Source organism: Mauremys mutica, chromosome 1 (assembly GCF_020497125.1).
Source record: "Mauremys mutica isolate MM-2020 ecotype Southern chromosome 1, ASM2049712v1, whole genome shotgun sequence".
Classification (NCBI taxonomy): Eukaryota; Metazoa; Chordata; order Testudines; family Geoemydidae; genus Mauremys; species Mauremys mutica.
This window is the reverse complement of record NC_059072.1, coordinates 14850090-14871748: the sequence shown is the minus strand read 5'-3', so window position 1 is coordinate 14871748 and position 21659 is coordinate 14850090. Positions and strand designations below refer to the sequence as shown.

The 21659-nt window shown below is 42.7% G+C and overlaps 1 protein-coding gene and 1 long non-coding RNA gene across 4 annotated transcripts in view; one reads left to right on the top strand and one right to left on the bottom strand.

The window, feature by feature from the left end:
* Positions 1-21659, bottom strand: part of CELF2 (CUGBP Elav-like family member 2) — a 451780-nt gene that overhangs the window by 12804 nt on the left and 417317 nt on the right. For 2 of the 3 annotated variants that reach the window (XM_045029013.1, XM_045029014.1), the window contains 2 exons: positions 10237-10356; positions 2983-3162 (listed from right to left, as the gene is read on the bottom strand). In XM_045029013.1, the coding sequence (XP_044884948.1) occupies positions 2983-3162; positions 10237-10356 (300 nt within the window). Of the gene's footprint in view, positions 1-2982; positions 3163-10224; positions 10357-21659 lie in introns of all 3 variants that reach the window. The other variant, XM_045029015.1, reaches the window with a different exon arrangement.
* Positions 21066-21659, top strand: part of LOC123376805 — a 34699-nt gene continuing 34105 nt past the window's right edge. The window contains exon 1 of the long non-coding RNA XR_006581961.1: positions 21066-21133. This is a non-coding gene — a long non-coding RNA (uncharacterized LOC123376805). The remainder of the gene's footprint in view (positions 21134-21659) is intronic.

Below are 21659 nucleotides of genomic sequence, written 5' to 3'. Positions count from 1 at the left end.
TAAGCCTGCAGGGCAGGCAATTGGGGGCAGGGGGAAGTAAAACAAACCTTCCTTTGACTTACAAACTGAGCTGGCTGATTTTCTTTGCAAATAACTGAGGGACAAAAAGGAAAAAAAAAGAAAAGAAAATGTGTAGTCATTTTTCACAGTACACGTGTTGTTTTAACAACAAAGAATCCGGCTGGAAAGCCCTCACCACCTGGCAGGGAAGAGCTGGTCAACATTTTTAACTGATTTTCTTCCTCCCAACAACAACAAAAAATGGATTTCCCTTGAAATGGGAGTGTTTTGGAAAATCTTTTTGAGTTCTGTGAAATTTCAAATGAAAATATCCATTTTGTTTTTAACTGGAATTGTTTTTCTTTCAAACTGAGGTTTGTATTGGTTTTTGAAAGCCAGTCCACAGAAATAAAATTGATTTTTTTTCACTGAGCTCTAGTCAGAAGCTTCTTATCATCAACTCTGCCTCCCTATTACCATAATAATCTGGAAATAAAAAGAAGAGACTAAAGAAAGACTTTCCAGTGTGAAACTGGACATGTGGCCTTCCTAGTTACAGTGCATCACTGGGATTCTAAGATGCCACACGATTCTGGTGCAGGCAGCTTCTGGAATAGACTAAATGGATATTCTGTGGCTTAAGCGGAGACTAGATGTGTCTCAGATGTGCTGCGTTTGATTACTGTCTAGGGAGGAGAGGAAAGTGCAGGCCAGACACTTATGGAGTACCTTCTGCAGCAGATTCATGGAGCCGCACTGGTGTTCACAATAGAGGAACCAGACTGCCTGCCCTCTCACAGCCTGAGGGGAGGGGCTGCAATATTTGCCCTAGACAGGGGGTGCATGGGTTGGAAGAAAACAAAAAACAAAACAAAAAAACCAACAACAAAACAACAGGGTGGGGAAAAAAAAGAATTTTATAAAATGAAATGGAAAAAAAAATCACTTGGCAATATGGAAGAGAAGCCAAATGAAGTTTCTTCTTACCAAAAAAAAAAAAAAAAAGAAAAAAAAAGTCCTCTCAACAAAATGAACTTTCTTAATCACTGAGCAAAACTGGTTTAACAGTTTGATAGCAGTATGCATAAAACAATTCACTCCATTTCATTTAATGCAATATTTTCCTCTGGTAGCTGGTTATCCTCCTCTAAATATTCCAGACTCTTAGCCATTCCATCAGAAGAAGTCATATGTTGAAACACAAACACAGCCAGCAGAATTTAATAATGAAACTCGCTCACCTTAACAGTCCCCCATGGAAAAGACAGCAAGATGACAAAGGCCTTTACTTTATAAGGGACACTGTCACATGGGGAATGATAAAATATATAGACTCATAGAATATCAGGGTTGGAAGGGACCTTAGGAGGTCATCTAGTCCAACCCCCTGCTCAAAGTAGGACCAATCCCCAGACAGAGTTTTGTCCCCTCAAGGATTGAACTCACAACCCTGGGTTTAGCAGGCCAATGCTCAAACCACTGAGCTATCCCTCCCCCCATATTGATAAAAATGCTTTTGTGATCTTAAAAACAATGAAGATAATTTAAAAAAAATAAAAGCTAGTCCTACACTATTTGCCACCCAGTCACAACAGAGAAACAGCTTCTGTTTATGGTTTTATCCAATCTGAATAAAATGCAAATCAAAAACAAAAAAGAACTGAACAAAGCCAGGGAGCCAAAATAGTGAGAAAAATAAATGAATTTAAAAAAATTATTTCAACTTCAATAATCTAAATTGTTAATGGTAAAAATGGTAAGAAAATTATAAAATACATATGTATTTTAATTTGACAGTATCCCTTTTAAATCCCTAGCTTTGAGGGTTTCAACATTGTCTGCCTAAGAGATACCATGTTCCATAATGATTCAAGAGACTATTTTAAAAGAGGATAAAAAACTTCTTTTGATGCCATTCACTAGCCCTTGCTCCAGTGTATCTCTGGCAAGAACAGTAAGTACAATGAAGACTCTTTCTTAGAAAGCAACAAAGAGTCCTGTGGCACCTTAATGACTAAGAGATGTATTGGAGCATAAGCTTTTGTGGGTGAATACCCACTGCGTCTGATGAAGTGGGTATTCACCCACGAAAGCTTATGCTCCAATACATCTGTTAGTCTATAAGGTGCCACAGGACTCTTTGTTGCTTTTTAAAGATCCAGACTAACACGGCTACCCCTCTGATATCTTTCTTAGAAGGCATACAAAACTTTTCTATCTTCTAAAATTAGCAAAAAGTTAAGGGGGTGGGAGTTAAAAACAAAACCCCAAGAAGGCTGCCGGGGGAGAGAAGAGAGAGAGGCTAGCCTCATTTCAGTAAACATTTTGTGATTAGTATTAATTTATTCTTAGCGTTAACTTCCTGAGGTTTATTTTGCTCTGTTGGCACAAAAAGAGGGGCAATCAATCACTTACTTGCTTCCCCTCAAGACCCACAATTAAACAAATAACCACTCGATGTAACGACAGATCTCGTCATTAACCTGAAAACTAAAATCTAATAGCAGCTAGATGATCATAGCATACATAAAAACCACAAGGAGGAGAGGGAAGGGGAGAGTTACCCACACGACACTTCCTCCCTCACCCACCTCTCCACAACAACAAATTAAAAAATTTAAATTTAATTAAATTTTAAAAATTTAAAATTTAAAAAAATGCTTTTAGGATGGTTTCCATTAGCAGTGTCTTTTGTGAGCAGCAGCCAATGAGTACTTTTACATTAACAAATAATGGGTGGTAAAATACACCTTGAAGGATAGATGGCAAAAACTAAATTAAAGGATAAAACAAAAACAACACTGAACAGGAAAGAAGAAAAGGTTAAAAATCAATGGTTAGGCTGATCACGTTTCTTCAGAAAGCATCTATGAAGAAATAAGCCAAACCCAACCAATGTAGAAAGGCTGAATTTAGCTTATCGTAAAATTTGACATTGCTGTTTGAGACGTGTGCTTTGCGGCCCTAGCAGGTGCTGCTTACCTTCTTTCTGGCTGCCTGCAGCACTCTGTTGCTGTAACAAACTCTGACTGTACAATGTTGGCAGTGCTGCTGCAGCATACTGCTGAATTCCTGAGTAGGCCTGGGTGAGGGCGTCCATTGTGCCTGCTGTACCATTCGTCAAGCCTGTTGCGCCAAGTCCTCCATTCAGGGCCGCCATACCTGAGAGCATTTGAGCAACTTTACAAAAAACCCAACAATAGAGAAAAGAAATTGCACTTGTTCATTAGTGCTTTCCAAAAGTAGTTGGCATTATATGACACCGACAATGACGGCAGTGCATGCAAGCCAGTACTTCACCAAATGGAACTGAAAACAACGAAACACAACTTCGGTAAAGATCACTTCGGCACAATGGTTTGACGACCAAATCTATTCACATGCAATCTGCTACTGGCAAGTCCTGTAACACCGTGCTTCTGAAATCCTGTTCTTCCACATGCCTCAAGACACACACATTAGGCTACATGATCTTGAGGCTATCCAAAGACTGTAGGAAGGAATTCACTTGATCAAGGGTGGATACCTTGTGGTTGGCAATGGGGCAGAGTGTTCACCAGGACACAGTTCAAATCCAGGCTGGTCATTAGTGACTGGAAATTACCATATGAATGAAGTTTGCCAATTAATTTTACATAGGCCACCAATCTCAGTTACCCACATTCCAAAACAACCACTACTACAATTGGCACCCTTCTATGCATTGCAGAACATGGGCAAGATAACTGAATGGGCATGGAGGCATGGCTAGCCTCTCACTCCTGGTATCTCCTGATCAGGGCTGGGAGCATTTGGTGGTGTGGTCTAGGGTAGCTAGCAGTGCTTCAATCTAAGCTGTGCCTGTCCTGCTGATAAAGAGAAATCTTTGGTCTCTAGTGTTGTCATTCCCTCGCTTCTTATTGGCAGTAACATCACTTTATAAACACCGGTCTGCACCCTGCTAAATAACATATTAATTTAACTGGGATGACTGCCAGGGAAGACATTCAGGGCAAGGACTCTAAGGGTACGTCCATACTACCCGCCCGGGTCGGTGGGTAGCGATCGACTTCTCGGAGTTCGATATATCGCGTCTCATCTAGACGCGATATATCGAACTCCGAATGCGCTCCCGTCGACTCCGGAACTCCACCACCACGAATGGCGGTGGCAGAGTCGACGGGGGAGCCGCGGACTTCGATCCCGTGCCATGAGGATGGGTAAGTACTTTGAACTAAGGTACTTCGAGTTCAGCTACGCAAATGTGTACCTTAGTTTGAACCCGCCCCCTAGTGTAGACCAGGCCTAAGTTATGGATAAATGGCACACCCACTCCATTTATATGGCACTGTCTGTGATGAGAGTTTGATATCTCTGAATTGATGGTTGACAGCAAAAACTTCTTGTGGTGCAGCCTTCTATGCCACTCCTTTTTCCTATTACAGTTGTTAAAGGAGTCACCTGTATCTTCAAGTGCTACAGTGAAAAGTTTTAATATTAATTCTTACAGCAATTCGTGGAATAAAAGTGAATTTTCTCCCTACATTTAGATATAGGCCCTGCAGTACTGGAAAAGGCAGCAGATTGGAACAAATTTAGAGAAGAGCCATAAAATGATTAAAAGAACTAAGGGCTTGATTTTCAGAAGAGCTGATGACCCATAATTCTAACCAAAGGCAATGGGAGCTGCAGGGACTCCGCAAAATTGAAAATCTGGCCAGATTTCAAAAGTGACTAGTGAACTTGTGTGCCTGAGTTTATGGGTGCCTAACTTGAGGGAATTTCAATGGGGCATGACTTTCAGAGACTGCTAAGCACCTTCCCTCTGAAAATCATACCCCCTCTTTAAGATGTCTCCAGTTGGGCACCTAAAACTGGAAACATACAAAATCACTAGTTACTGTTGAAAATCTAGGCTATGATGCATAGATAGTAGCTTGGCAAAATGATGACTAAGGCAGGGACGGGGGACATGTTAAATACCAAAGGTGGCAAACCCAAAGGAAGGGAGAGAGGAATTATTTGGAGTGGTAATAAGGGGGCACATGTGTAGGAGAAAGGTGAGGAAATTAAGCTGAGCACAATTTATGGCAACTGTCTTGAAAAAAATTAACCATTAAATCTATTAGACTGTGCAATAGTCTTCTCCAAGGGAAGTGGCAGAAACCCTATCATATGAGTAATTTAAAGATGGACTGGCACTAGGAAGTGTACTGCGGGGAGCAATCCTGCATTGACAGAGAAGGATGAAGAGGATGACTGAATAGCTCTTTTCCATCTCGAATGTATTGATCCTAGCACAGTGTATTCCTATGAGCTTCTGACAACCATGACCATTGTTCAAGTGGCACCTTCTTGCTTTTCACTAGGGTCTCTGCCAATTAGGAGGATTCTACTATATAAATTATACCCTTTGATATTAGTATAATTTGTGTAACATTAACACTGGACAGAGATGCGCTATTCCACCATCTCTGCTTAATAAAATGTCTTGCACTTGGAAGTTCTAGAACTGGGAGGGTGGCAGAGGGAGGAAAGGACACTGATGTGGTGGATACCAACCCACCACATCACAAAAACGAAAGAGCCAAGCTCGGTGTGGAACACAAAATAGCCAGATTTTTTTGGTAAGTGGTGCTGAATAAGTGTAAGAAAAACCTCATAATCAATAAGGAGACACCAATATACCTCTATTAAATGTTTTCCATCCAAGAGGAAGAGCTTTTGAAAATAAGGATTCAGCACAGCAATTGTGTTAAAATAATGGGTTCGTGTGGCAGGGTGCTGGCTGAGAAGCCCTTAATCAGCTCCTGCCATTCCAGCCCCAATCAAGCCTGTTGTAGGTAAAGTAGCTGTGACGCCTGTATGTAGTTGGGAACTGGCGGTGGGAAACCTTTTGAGAATAAAGAGCTTGGGTGTTGCACCAGACTGAAGTGTTCCTGACTCACTGAAGAGGGAGGCCCAGGGGCCGAATACCCACGGGCGCAGCGTGAACCCCGTTACAGTTTGTATTGAAATCTAACTGCAACCTTACCAAGAGATCTGAATATTGTTTTCTGCCATTGCTTGCTTGCGTGTGTGTGTGTATGTATGTGTGTTTGTTTTTGCAACACTGGTTGAATTAAATGACCCCAATAAACCACTTCTTGTCTCTGGCGCTTTTTGTACAGTGTTGAAATAACTTCATGATAGAGAAACTATTAAGATAACAAGTTATCTTCTATGAGTCATCAGCCCATTAGCAAAATACTTTCTGTGTTACTCTGCTCTTGGCAAGTTACGTGAACCTCTTCACGTGAACCTATAGCCTCTACCACCAGGCTATTTCAGATCATTAAACAGAAAGCCCTGTTTGACAGCACTGCTAGTGGGAAGGACACTGCTACCATCACAACAACAGACATGGCTAAATTTATTTCCACCTTGAGCAAAACAGTTCTGTAGAAAGGCCTCGGATCCTTGATATTATTTACTCTCCTCTTCCATTGTTTTTACAAAATGTTCTATGGCCTAATAGCACTGGCTTGAGTTAAGTGGAGTATGGAGAGGCAAAGTGTAAACATCGCCACACAGCTCTACCAATGCACCTCCACTTGTCCTGCTCTGTATAAAGTAATTAGTCTATCCCTGGGTTTCTAATGAGCTGTCTTGAATTTTCCAAAGTGATGAATAAAAATAATAGATTATAATACTTAGCAGTTCCACTGCCCTCTGTCAAAGAATCTCAAAGAGATTTACAAACATTATTAAGTTAAAGTTTCTCTCTCCCCCGTGAGGTGGATTAATGCCATTTCCCCTGTTTTACAGATGAGGAAACAGAGACAGAAAGGATAAATGACTTTACCCAGGATCACATGAAATGTCTGTGTCAGAGCCAGCAATAGTATTCAGATCTCTTCACTCTCAGTCTTCTTTCTTAATCACAAGACCATCTTTTTCCCCCTCCTCGCATCAGTGATTTCATTTTACACATCAGATTCTTTTCATTAGTAACTTTATTTGAATTTACTTCTTCAAAGGCCAGAGTCTAACACATTATCCCACTGTGCCACCCAGTCTCCGTGAACTGGCTTTTTAGTTATCCAAAGATTTTGGAGTCTTCATAGTAGTTCTTCTTGTTCCCAGAAGAGAAACTTAATGGAAAGAAAGTCACTTAGAGATAGGTTCTGGCTGGCTGCACTTCCTAGTCCTTCCTAAAAGATTGCCTCTTCCCATTGGCCACTTCAGATTCCACTTCTCAAACCTGTTTCCCTTCAGCTATAATCTCAACCATTTGTGTAAACAAATGATCAAATCTGCATTTGTCTTCAGCACCCTTGTCTAACTCATTCACGGCTTGTACCTAGCTCCACTTGTGCTTTAGAATGCTAGCGTTAATTCCACAAGCATGTATCATTGGTTCCAGCTTTTAGGGGCAATTATACCATTTCACGCAACTGAGAGCTTGGTTTACCGGCCAGTGATTCTATATCCCAATACATAGCTCATGGTCTAGCCCTGCCATGGGACACAGAGGGTTCCCAACCAAATTTTCATGACTACATGCTCCATGACAGGTTAGAGTGCAAACAACTGAATGGGAGATGGTTAGTGGGAGCATACCTGGGCCCAGAAGAGCATATTGTCAATACAGATAGGGGATAACCCTTTTGAGACTAGAATTAGAGGTAACTACCATTAGTGCCACAAATACCAGAGGCTGATAATCAGTGTCATAGTATTTTCAAGAGAGAAAGAGGTGTCAATCACATCACAGCATACGAGAAAGCAGTATACTTTCTGAATCTCACTGCAAAACATTTATTACACACACACACACACTCACTCTCCATGCCATCTGTGGAAACATTCACAAATAACGAGATTTTGAGCCAAATCCACCGTGGTATAAGTCCATGGGAATCAAATTTGGTCCTTGGTTGTGTACTCATCAATAATACTTCAGATGTCACATGCAAATAGGATTTGCATTCATGTCATTTGAAAATACCTGTTAGGAAAATCTAAAGCCATCATCCATAATCTAGCAAGAATTGCTAAATGGGTGATGGTATGATTCCCACATGCTGTCAAGAGGTGAAACCACACAGGTGGCTTACTGTGGATCAGTCTTGGTGAAGGGATGTTATCTTTCCGAGTGTGCCAGTGCGCTTGGGTTCTTAGTACTTGTGAAAAGGGGTGGCATGCCACATTCTACCCTTGATGCTCTAATCTTATATGTCCCACATAACATACATTCAGTATTTACCAGGGATAAGAATCTTAATATTAACACACAGTGATTCCTTAGACATTGTTAATATCATTAATGAGACCAGATGAGTGCCATTTCAGTGGCTCGGTTTGATAGAAACAAAGCATATGTTGCTTCAAAATCTGACAAGGGGCATTTCTGCATTTGCTTACTTTTGCTAAACTGCTCTTGAACCATATTTACTTTGAAGGTTTTTTTTGTTTGGTTTTCTAGTATTTTTGTCCTTGCCAGAAGCAAGACCTGTCCTACACAAGGCCCCATGCAGATGCTTACCACAATTTCACTGACATCAATGAACCCTCTCCACCCCTAACTCCCATCAATGACAACCAAAGCTCACGTAACAAAATGACTGGATGAGCAGCCAGATAACAGTGACAAAAAGGACATCATGCAGAGCATCAGAGTGAGCAAGTGATACTGAGGAGGACATCCATTCCTGCGGGTACATTATGATGGCTAATGAACTAGAGACTGGTGATGACCAAATAGATTCCTTGCATTGTAGAGTAGATGCAAGGAACAGCGGCAGCTAAAAACAGCTAGGCAGGAGGGGAAAGATGCAGCTAGATGACTCTCCTCCAATGAAGGTAAAAGTGAAGTCATTGTAACAGAAACAGAGCAGAAGGGATCATTGTTCTGCAGTAGCAGCTTGTGATTGGCTACTGTGGTTGATAATGAGGATGAAGGTTCTGATTAACGACTGACATCTTCCTTTTAGCTGGAAATGCCAGTGCTTGTTTTACACCACATGGGAGAAATTTACATGCTCTAGTACTACAGATGACTGAGCCATCCTCACATACTTGCAAATTAAAAACCAAGAAATTGGTTTTAATTTATAAGCAAATATGCAGCTCCCAAGTCAAAGGAGGTTTCCTATTCTGTCTCTATGACTAATAGAAAAGTTGCAGCAAACGGGTGTTTCTTAATAACCTAAATTCCTGAATTATATCCTGTGCTGAGGTGCTGTACCTGTTTTCACAGGTTTATGTTTTTGGTTTCTGAAATCAAAAGGAGCCTTTCATATAACCAAAACCAATCTCCAGAATCCATTCTGACTATCTAGCACAGGTCCTAAAATTATACACCCTGCAAGAAAAGGGGTCTTTTCCCCCACCCAGGAACTCAACAGAATCCACTTTGGAGGGCAAGATCAGTGAAACCTTAAGACTCCAGGGCTGTATGTATGTAGGGCCCTACTAAATTCACAAGCCATTTTGGTCAATTTCATGGTCAGGATTTTAAATATCGTAATTTTCATGATTTCAGATATTTTAATCTGAAATGTCATGGTGTTGTAATTGTAGGGGTCCAGACCCAAAAACGAGTTGTGTGTGTGTGTGTGGCGGGGGGCTTGCAAGGTTTTGGGGAGGGTTGTGGTACTGCTATCCTTACTTCTGCGCTGCTGAAGGCGGCAGTGCTGCCTTCAGAGCTAGGCAGCTGGAGAGCGGCAGCTGCTGCCTGGGAGCCAGCTCTGAAGGCAGAGCTGCCACCAGCAGCAGCACAGGAGCAAGGGTGGCATGGTATGGTATTGTCACCCTTACTTCTGTGCTGCTGCAGGTGGGGCGCTGCTTTCAGAGCTGGGCACCCAGCCAACAGCCCCCGTTCTCTTGCCACCCAGCTCTAAAGGCAGCGCAGAAGTACGGGTGGCAATACCATAACCCCACTAAAATAACCTTGCGACCCCGCTGCAATTCCCTTTTGGGTCAGGACCCCAATTTGAGAAATGCTGGTCCCACCCCCCCCTGTGAAATCTGTATAGTATAGGGTAAAAGCACATTAAAGACCAGATTTCACAGGGGAAGACCAGATTTCATGGTCTGTGATGTGAATTTGGTAGGGCCCTATATATATATGCCAAGAATGGAAGCTGATCAACTTTACCCGCTGTTTTGCATATTTATTAAAAGCAACGATCTGTTTATAATTGATAGTTTTCCTACAGTGATTCCTGGGGAAGGCTGTCCACCACAGCAATAAATACTCACTGTTTACGGTACCTGCTAGTGCATTAATATTATTCAGTCCAACAGTGGCTCCAGCCAATCCTTGGAGAGTACCCAGAGAAGTCAAAGAATTCATGGCCGCACCAGCCGTGGAATTAGCAGTTGACGCAGCCACTAAAAGGGGAGAAAGTGGGGCAATGTTAATTAAAGTAAACAGAACTTGCAATTTATCAGTCACAAAACATCATGCACCGACTCTAATCTTAACAACTGGACTCCTTGCAAAAATGTAAGGGATCAGACCAACTTTCTCAATACGTTCCTGTATTGGTTGCTGATGGAAAGCACTGCTGATTTTTTTAGTGGTGTGGATTTGATAGTGAAATTTAAGTAATTTGGCTTTCTTTGCAGAAACACTAAATCTGTGAACAGTTAAAAAACCTCTATCACATTCTCAAAAGTTTATCAATAAAGCACTAAGGGCTGATCAGCCAGCTAGACTGCCAGAGAAGCTGCCCCTTCTTAACATGGCCATTAAGCAACCATATGTTAATCATAGGCCTTGGTATTGATATCTGAGGAGATCTGGTCTCATAAACAGCTCCTGTTCTGGGCTCAAGCAAAACCTGAATTGTTCTGTCCTAAGTCCGATACTGTCATGGCATTGTATCTTTAGGGCACCATATAAATGGAGTATAAAGCACTGAAACATGAAATTTTAAAAAAATAACTAACGAAATACCAAATATAATTAATTTTTCTGTCGGCTTCCATTGTGGTATCTAGGTAGGTACTTCTGTGGCCCCATCAGCACAGTATCCAAGCACACTACAAATATGAGATGTAGTTATCCCTGTTGAGGGAGGGAAGTATTATCATTGCAATTTCACAGAAGGGGAACTGAGGCACAGGAAGATTAAAGGACATGTTCAAAGCTACACATAGACTCTGTGGCAGACGTAGGATTTATAGCCATATCTCCTTAGTCCCAGTTTAGTGCATCTGTCTCAAGACCATCTTTCCTCTGTAGCAGCGTTATCTGAAATGGCAATATCTTATTTTAAAGTGAATGTTCTAGTTGGGCTGTGGTGAAATGGGCACGAATGCTTTCTGTCCCTAATCCTCTTAATCCTTTCTGGGGCCGTCTCCTCCATCAGAGGCACCCAGTTGGGCAGTGGACACCCAAGAAGTTAAAGTTTCTAGGCTGATAGGATGCAACAAAGAGAGCGGAAGACAATTTTATCAAAGATAAGGAGTTGCCTTTACAGAGTCCAAGCAAAGTGCAAGTAAGTCCTCCCCACTTTAAACAAAGTCACACACACACACATCATCTATCTACCTTCCTCCCCACTACTCCAAGACACCCTTAAACTTCCTTGCACCCTGCCCTAAAGGTCAACAAATTCCAAGGAGTCAACAAGCCTTCTGGCCTTTGCAATGCAGACCCTCTTAGCTTGAGAGTCCTCACTGATCTTAAACCCTGCTGTCGTGTGTGCGTGTAGTGGAGACCAGTGATTTCTCAGTCAGCCACGATCCAAGGGATGTAAAGCCTTGTAAGCTGAAGTCTAATTGTATCCAGAAGCAAATAAGGAGTCTGTACAGTGGCTAAATGAGTGGTGTAATAAGCTCCCTGTGGCTAATGCTATCTGGTGGGCAGCTCCATGTTACACCAGCAATTCGTTTTATGAAGAACAAAACTAGAACAAATCAAAATGTAAGATTAAAATTCCTCCTGTGTGAGAGATTAATGAGCGGATGGGTTTCTAACACATCCTCGTGAGTGAGGAAGGCAGGCCAAATCCTTCTCTTTCGTAAGGTCCCAGGACCTCATTCTGGTTACTGGTGTCAGATCCACACAACTCAAATACCTGGTCAGTGACTGACCAAAATCTGGGCTAAATTTAAGTGCGTGTTCTTGGGTTCAAGTTTCGCTATTCTATCAGTTAACACTGAGCAGGCTCCTCAGATTGTCTCGTAATTTGAATTCAGAGCTCACATTACCCTAGTATGACTGAATATTCAGGTAACTCAGAACTATTATAAAATGCTACTGAGAGCACTGAAGCAGTCCAGAAATCAGTGGTCTCGTGTTGCAATTATTTTTACTGCTTGACAATGATCTGCATTGCAAGCCTGATGGGAGGAATTAGCCATAAGACATGTCAGATACACTTGAGGGTCTTTCCTATTTTGCCGACTGCTACTTTGAGGGGCATAGGGTTAAAGATTTTACATGCACACAATATAATTTGAGCATGGAGCAAAGAGAGGGAAGGAGGAGAGTCCAGTGGTGCAGGCACTAGCTTGGGACCTAGGAAACCCAGATTCGATTCCCTGCTCTGCCACAGACTTCCTGTGTGAGCCTGGGGCAACTCAGTCTCTGTGTCCCAGCTCTCCAGCTGTAACATGAAGGTTAGAGTACTTGTGGACTTCAAAAGAGAGTTGTGGGGACAAATATACTAAAGATTGTGAGATCCTACAGCAACAGGGACCACATAAGTACCATAGGTAGGTAAATAGCTGAAAAAATTTCCACAACACACTCAATACCACCAGTAAATGAAACATCGTATTACTTACAGAACACAAAAATGTAATAAAGGAAAAGGTAAAATACCACGGAAGCTTTATGTATAGAAGCCTGTTATCTAAACTCTTCTTTCTCCTACCTGTGGTGTACACTGAAATCGGTCTCAAGCTAAGGATTACAGGAGCTTATCCTGTCTCTTCCCTCTTTTCCTTCAGTTGAAATGACCTTGCTTTAGAAACGTAATGTATGATGAATACACAGGAAAAAAAATATCACACAGCTTGTAGTAAAGTTAGAATACTGTGCCATTCATTTGGGAAACCAGCAAAACTCTCTAGCACCAACCAAGCTCCTGGGCTCAGCAGCTGCTCTTACTAATGGCAAAGGGAGCATAACTCAGTGCCATCACAGCGTTATTTTATATTTATTGCTTTTAGTTGTCCAGGTGACAAAAATCTATTGGATACCTACTGAATTTATAAATTGCTTTCTTCTGGCGCTCCCATGTCACCAAATAATAATAATAAAAAAGTTTGGAACATTGCTGCTCTGAATTGAATTGCCTCACAGTAGTGCTTTATAAGCAGTAGGTAGCAGTCTCCAGATTGATGTAAAGCTTGATGTACCAACCTATAGCACCGTTAGGAAGGTTTTTCTTTATGCTGCCTTTCTACCAACATTTACTCTAATTGTTAGAAAAACTGAATTGTACAAAACGTGCATAATGGCTTAGTTTTCTGAGCTATACCTTATGGAGTCTTGTATCCGTAGCAGTAAATTGATTATTCTTCTTCACTTTGTACTGGGAATTTTATCCCTGCCTCCTTTAAAACCTGTACACATGTGAGCTTCAATAAGCTACATGGGCAGCATCAAGGAAGCTAGCTAGCTTCGCAGAGACAGATAAAAGGAACAAAGAAGCAGCTTGTGTTCTAGCCAGGTGAATATTGGATGATTGTGAACTAATGATAGGAGACTAGGGCTGCCCTCAGACTATGACTGAATTTTTTCATGTTTTTTTTTTTAAAGGGCTGGATCCATTTTATAACCATTTGTAACATGACAGACAAGATTCTATTCGCTTAGAGGCATTTCTATGGCACTCACCACTATAATACCAGTCACTGGAAAGACTGGATGTCTCTTTCTAGAAGACCTGCGCTAGCTCAGTGTTTCTCAATCTTTTTTGATACCAGGGACTGGCTTGCTGCCTTCCTAAACTGTGTCAATGGAGATCTCAGGGACCCGCGCTGGACCATGGACAAGTCATTGAGAAACATTGCACTAGCTCCTTCAGAAGTTATTGGGATCATTGCAGGAATTACTGGCTGAAATTCTATGGCCTGCTTTAGAGGCCAGATTACATCAGCATAATGGTGACTTCTGATCTTAAAAATTATGAACATATGAAAAACTATCTGAGCGACAAGCTGAAAGATCCAGTTGCACTTTTAAGACTAGGGGTTGCATTTGAATCCTGGGCTAAATTTCCCCCAATTCCCAATGCTGTACTCTGTTCCGGTTGTCTGCTGCCATCTCCCCCAGAGGGGGTCTGCATTGCTCCCCTATAAGAGAGTTTGTAGATCACTTTGGGACCTCTTCGGAATGAAAAGTTCTATATGCAAAAGATAAGAAGGTCAAGATGATTGTTCTCCAATTACAGCCTCCTCTCTTTAGTTCATACTGCTCCTGCTGCACCTTATGCCGGGAACCATTTCTCTGATCCAGTATCTCATGCAACCACCTGGCCTGCCTACTATTACCTCCATTCCCACCCCCGTTCTTTTCAATGGATACCCAGGCAAATGTATAAAATCAAAGTTATCATGAAAGTGTGAACCAGGATGGGGACATGTCATAACCAGACTAGACATGGGGTGTTTGCATGGGCAATTCAGACTAGTGAGGTCTTGTGTCACCATCTGCCATAATATTGACCAGTGAGTCATTAGTTTTCAAATGATATCGCACAAGGCATATTTTGTACAAAGAGTATTACAGTAGAGTGTAGGGTGTGAATATAGGGGTGCATTCAGTCACAGGGCATGTCACCAAAAGGAGTAACCTCATGACCTGATTGTCCCACCCTTACCTGCTGTTTTACCATGACATATCAAATTTAAGGCTTGGATCCTGTTCCCTTTGAAATCAGTGGGAGATTTGCCATCAACTATCTGAGCGACAAGCTGAAAGATCCAGTTGCACTTTTAAGACTAGGGGTTGTAACAAGCTGAGCAACTGGTATTACCTGTTAGGGCTAGGATTTTTGAAGGAGCCTAAAGAAGTAAAGTTTCAATGGAGTCTGGGCACCTTTCTCCAAATGCCAGCCTAGCAAGACATCCAATCCATATTCTCAGATACTGTAAACTGGCAAAGTGCCGCTGAGGTCAATAGAGTGATGACAATTTACGTAAGGCTGACGCTCAGGGATGCAAGTGAAGTTAGTGATATGTGTAATATTAGTTACACCTTGTTCTGCATTGTCTGAGCACTGCACAACCCGTCAGTGTAATATTAGTTACACCCTGTTCTGCATTGTCTGAGCACTGCACAACCCGTCAGTGTAATATTAATTACACCTTGTTCTGCATTGTCTGAGCACTGCACAACCCGTCAGTGCAATATTAGTTACACCCTGTTCTGCATTGTCTGAGCACTGCACAACCCATCAGTGCAATATTAGTTACACCCTGTTGTGCATTGTCTGAGCACTGCACAACCAGTCAGTGCTTTGGGCAAAGGGAATACGGTGACATGGAGCACAGAAAGAATGACAGTGCTGCATGAAAATGTATTGGGTAATCTTGCGGTGAAGTTACTGGACTCAAAGTCAAAAGATCTAATGTCTTTTCCCAGCTCTGCCACAGATGTCCTGTGTGAACCTGGGCAAGTCACTTAATCTCTCTCAGTTCCCCATCTGTAAAATGGGGATACTAATATTTCCTTTCTCCTACCTTAGACTGTACTATCTTTGGGTTAGGGACTCTTTCTTCCTATGTGTATTTTGTCATAGAGCCTAGAACAATGAAGCCATGATCTTGGCTAGGCCCTTAGGAGTGACTGTAACACAAGTGCTAAAATTAGAACTGTATTCCTGAGTCTGACACAGATTCATGGCATGAACTTCTTGTACCCCAAGCTCCCCATCTATAAACTGGCTCCCGTTATCCCCCTCAAAGGGCTGCGGTAAGACTCCGTTAATGCTCATAAAGCACTTTGCAATGAACTAAAGTGCTGTATAAATGCTAATTATTATCATCGTTGTTCTGGATGAAAGGACCCGTTAGATCATGCAGCCCACAACTGTGCACTGGCAGGAAGACAGACTAGATGATCTAACAGCCTTTTTCCATCTTCACTCTCTGTGATAAATGTCAGATTATAATGGTCTCCGATGACTTCTTAGTGAAGGCACATCCCACGGAAAAGCGGGACCCTAGGAGGCTGCATACCATATGCTTAAAGGTTGTCACTGACGTCCCACCTTTTCTTGGGCAACGTGCTGGGTTCCAAAAGACTGGAGCAGATGTCTGATAACAGGACCACAAAAATAACATGATGGCAGCTTGGTCCAAGGCATAAAAACCAAACAGCAATATTCCAAATGGTGTTTTCTATCATTTGTAAGTGGGATTTATTTCTTTTTAACAGTATTGTATATGTTTTAGGTAACCCTATTTAATAACCCCCCCCCCAGCCTCAGTTTAAAAGGAAGGAACGTTTGTGCTCTTGTTGTAAGTGGCAGAGTATGCAAGCAACGTAAGGGCAGAATTCTCCTCTCCAAGCCTCAGTGGGGCCCTCCTAGCCGCACAGAGGATCCCGCTACAGCACATTCTCGACTAGTTCCACTTATCTGGGGAGAGCAAAATATAGGAGTCGAGATCCACCGGGCCAGATCCTGCTTTGTCCCAAGGCTACTTTGTGATGCTCCAGTGTTTCAAAGCAGCCACAATTCTGGTTTAGTCAGCTCCCCAAGGGATATATCAGCTCCTGCTCCACCCTCAGCTCAGGACGGGGGCATGACCTGGGGCATGGATTGGCCATCTCTATGTGCTGGTGATCTCTGATGGCTTGCAGTGATGGCCAGCTTGCATAAATTAGAGGAGCCTCTACATTATAGTGAATGGCCCCAGGATTGGGGCATCCACCCCTTCCTTGTCAGATGTGCTGAGCTCCACTCGTCCCCACTGTACAGTTCTGAAAGCAGCGCTTTGCCCCAAGAGATCCAGCCATCCATCAGATGCACTGGGAAATAATTCTGATCACGTATTAAAAAAAAAAAAGGTCTGTGGATCTGGTGTATGTTTTGGTGCTTTCTTCATAAAGATTCATGTCAGTAACTGGGTTAAGAGCACTTGAATTCGCTGTGCACACAACCTTTCCCTTAGTGCTGTTTAGACAGTTCTCAGTTATGTTCCCCGTGACTGCCTGGGTTTTACAAGTCAATACCGGTGGCAGAGGCAGCTTGACACTGGTGATTTTGTTTTCTGGATACTGTACCTTTCCCATTTCTAAGAATCCTGCCTGGACACAGCAGCCAGTTTGTTCTCTCATCCTCTGCAGCCAGTTCCAGAGGATGTGCATATGCTCACCAACAAACCCCCAGTGCTCACACATGGAGACTTCATTTTTGTTCTTTCTTGGTGTTTTTCTTAACATAACGTTACTGAAATTTTAGGCTCAGCTTCCCTCGCAAGCATGTACAGATTTCCGGCCAAGGCTCACTCTTGCTCTGGGAAAAAGCTTTTCTCAAAGGTTTTCTCAAAGCTTTTCTCCCCTTCTCAAAGCTACCAAGACAGACTCTTGTTTTAATTCCCTTCTTGAGTCCTTGATCTTCCTCCACAGGCAGTGCTCAACCATGAGTCTGTCTCTGACTCACCACTGCATCCACAGTCCCCTCTGACTTCAGGGAGCAGATTGCATGGGTCCTGCTTTAATCTGTTCCTGACTAAAAGAAGTGCAAGAGCAGTGCAGTAATTTCCAGTTGAGTGCGAGTCATACACGAAGACCTCAGGGAAACATCAGAATGAGTGTCGGTTACTGGCATGTCTACTGGATTGGGAGCCTACAGACATAAGTTCTGGTCTCAGCTGTGCCAGGTAACCCTGGGCAAATCACTTCACCAAGCTGTGTGTATGTTTCCATTCCTACCCTCTCCTTGGTTTGTCTATTTAAGAGTGTCAGATCAGTTGGGCATGTCTTCACTGCAGCGTTGGCTTGAGTTATCTACTCACGCTAACCCGTCTCAAGACAGCCTGGCTATAGTCAAAGATGCCACACAGCAAAACAACACATGAGCAGCACAGAGTGATTGGATTAGCAGTGCAGAGTATCCGAGTCCCCACTGCATTATTAGCTCAAGCACCAGCAGCACCCGAGTTTCAACCCACCCTCCCTAAAGGGCCAGGTAGCTTGAGTTGAAAGTTCTGCTTAACTTGAGGCTAGCGATTTCTGTGTACGCACACGGGTTGCGTTAGGGGCAACACTGGAGTTATACCTCAAGCTAACAACGCAGTGCAGACAAGCCCTCTGTATTTGTACAGCACCTCGCACACTGGGGTCCTGAGCTTGGCTGAGGCTGCTAGGTGCTACTGTGGTGAAAATAAATAAGAATAATACAAAAGGATGTAGATGTCATTTTTCTAATCAAGTATCTAGTAAAGACAGCTCCCCGGTCAGTGATAAAGAAGGAAGAGAAGATGAGCAGTGGGGTGGAAGTAAGGACCAAAAGTTCTTTAAAAAAATCTAAGAAGGCTAATTCCGGGGAATGGAATTTACAAAGTTCCCCCAGAAAGTCCTTTGAGTGAAAAAAATCCTTTAATCCCTCGCTTGGTACAAGAGGGAGGACAAAGCTAAACGAGAGACTGGCTTTAAGGATAATCAAGTTAAGGCAGAGTTCTCCATTGTCATTTTATTCTTTAGCTTGTAAAACAATGGTAACTGGGTCTCTCTCTCTCTCAAATGTTATGTGAAGGTAATGAATTTTAGTGCTGGCAAAAGTGAGAGACTAAGGACACTGGCCAGAATTTTACATTGTTGGACAGACTCTAAACAAACCTTCCCACTCAGCTGTGATCGGCAACATACCCTGGTCTTTCAGTCCCAGCCCTCTCCTGAAGACAGAGACTAATTATAGTGAATTGTGGGCCGTTTCTTAAGCAGCATGGGACTTGCACCATCCAGCTGGCATTATTTAGGATTAGAGCTAGCTCTGACACTTAAGCATCCAAACCAACTCCCTCTACATAGCCCCACCAACATAGCCACTGACAGCAACTGGCCGGTTTTCAAGAAGGTGTGACCAACAACGTCACTTCTAATGCATCTGTTAAATGTCTGCCATGTAAGCAATGAGCAACTGAAGTGCAGTGATGCTGTGGTTTATTAAATAAAAATTATAAACATGGGAGTTGGGGGGAGGGGGAGAGGAGGAATCTGGTCGAGTCAATCAAACAGCCCACATAACACTGCATGGTGGGATTTGCGGTAATATTTCTGTCTGAAATGAGCACACATGACAGATTCTGATTGCATAAGGAACATTCTAAAAGGGAAGAACAATTAAGCAATGACAGAGGCATCATCTTTATTAGATAATCATGACCCAGGGGCATTAACCAACATCGAGTGTCTCTTATCCCATGGGGTCTAATTATTCTGTGATAATAACCACACCTCCAAGTTTTAATTTATTCCTGGGAAGATTTTTTTTTGGTGGGGTGAAGCAAATGGGTATATTCAATATTTGTGCTGGAGGAAGATGCAGTTGGCCTTTCAAAAGGGCTCATCAGTATTCTAATCTAAGTAGCGCATGCAACTGGCATTAAATCGCCTGCCCTTTGTGGTGATCTCCAGCAAATCAGAAGATTCACTCCCATCCAAACTGGTGGTGCTATAGTCTGTATCATGCGTATAGGTAGGCATACACCGATTCAATTCTGTATCCTGGGGCAACTTTTAGCAAGAGGGTTTTCTTGGGTTAGAGAGGCTGGCTTTCTGTCAGGCTGTCTAATTAACACACCGTTGACGGGCTGAAAGGAAAACTAAAAACGTAAGACTAGTAGGCTGATCTCTGAAGTGCTGCCTGACAGCATGTCAAAGATCAAGATTTTAGTAAATGTAAGTGTTCTACCCACGCTCAGGATAGAACAAAGAGTGAGACAGACACCCCATGGGAAGGGGAACAAAGAGCAGGGGAGCAGTAGCGTCACGTAGAAGCAGTGGAGTGACAACATAGGGAGGGGAGACAATGTAATAATAACTCCGGGATGACTCAGAGATACCAGGCCCTCTCTTTCATCATCACGTCCAGGCTGAGTGACTCCCGTAATGGCTGATCCAGGCTTGAGGAAGAAAGAGGCCAAGGGTGTATTGCAAGACAACCATCTCCTAGACAGGAGGAAAGGAAAGCAGTAGTAGCTGCCACCTCAGCTTCAAATCTCCCATGTGCAAAGGAGACCAAGGAGGCCTTTTTCAGGCTGATCTTCCCAGCCCAACCCAAAGCCGTCTTCACATTTTAGCAGGAATGTCTCAATTTCTATCGGAGTTTAGCATAGTTCTTCTCAGGAGCTCTGATCAAAACTTTGCAAAGGGCTTTCCAAAGACTGATTAAAATTTTATGAGGTCCCGCAAGTACATGCTCTTATACCCATTTTACAGATGGGAAAATGAAGCACGGAGGGGTGAAATGACTTGCTCGAGGCTACACAGCAATTCAGGAACAGAGCTGGAAACAGCACCCAGGAGTCCAGAGCCAAAATTTTCAAAAAGCGGAGCCCAAAGTTAGACTCCTAAACCCAGATTAAGTCTCCTAAATAGCTGACCTGACTTTCAAAAGTGCAAATAGGATCTCCTGGGTGCTCAGCACCCCCACTCTGTGTTTGTCTTGTCTATTTAGACAATATTGTCTCATTGTTTCCTTGTATTCCCCCATCTGTCTGTATCCATCTGCTGTCTCTTGTCTTATACTTAGATTGGGGAGGGACTGTCTTTTTCTTCTGCATTTGAACAGTACCCAGCATAATGGGGACCTAGTTCATACCTGTGAATCCTAGGTGCTACAATCATAAAAAAATAAATAATAATAATGGCCACTTACATAGCAACCAAATATGGATTTAGGAGCCAAACTTCTGGCTCCTATTTTTTTTTTTAAATCATGGCCCTAGCTCCTAGCCCTGCAAGAACATAATTCCTCACAGTACTCAAAAAAAAGAGGAGAAATCAGAGAACATCCAAGCTGTTGCAGAGATGGTGGAAACATCTACCAGGTGATTATTTTTTGTCGTCTTCTGTTTCACTGAGGTGTTTTTTCTACCACCATCTCTCTATCTACAGGAAGCCCACTCTGGCAGCAAATATATTGCGTTAAGGGCACGGGAGCCTGAGAGACTATGGAGAGGGAGAGAGTGGGAAGAGCAGGTAACATATTGAGCAGGTCTGAAATTGTTACTTCTGTTCTGTTTGAACTGTACTGATCAGCAAAGATCGGCCTTTGCTGCTGTAAGTTTCATATTCTTTTCCTACCCTTTGCATAGCAATACATTGTACATGCTGTACAACGAAAACCTCAACTTTGGTCTTGCATGTACAATACATTTAAGACACCTAGTGGAATCACAAGTAGGGCACAGTGTACTAGCCTGGATGGAGCAATATCATTTCATGGCATACAATAGTTCCAACTGTAATTAGGTAAAAAAAAACCCCAAACCCAGAACCCCCCCCCCAAAACCCAGAAAAAAAACCAAACCCCAAAACCCTACCATGCAAAGACAATGCTGAGTCAGTACTGAAACGTTACATGCCCAGCTTGTTCAGTGGGGCCAAAGGTTGTACCCTGCTTACTATGGGCCCTGCATTAGGGCTTGTCTACTCGGTGAGTTAGTCCACATGAAGGAGGGGCGTACATTTAATGTCTGTTTAGTGGCCTGTGTGGACGGTTCCC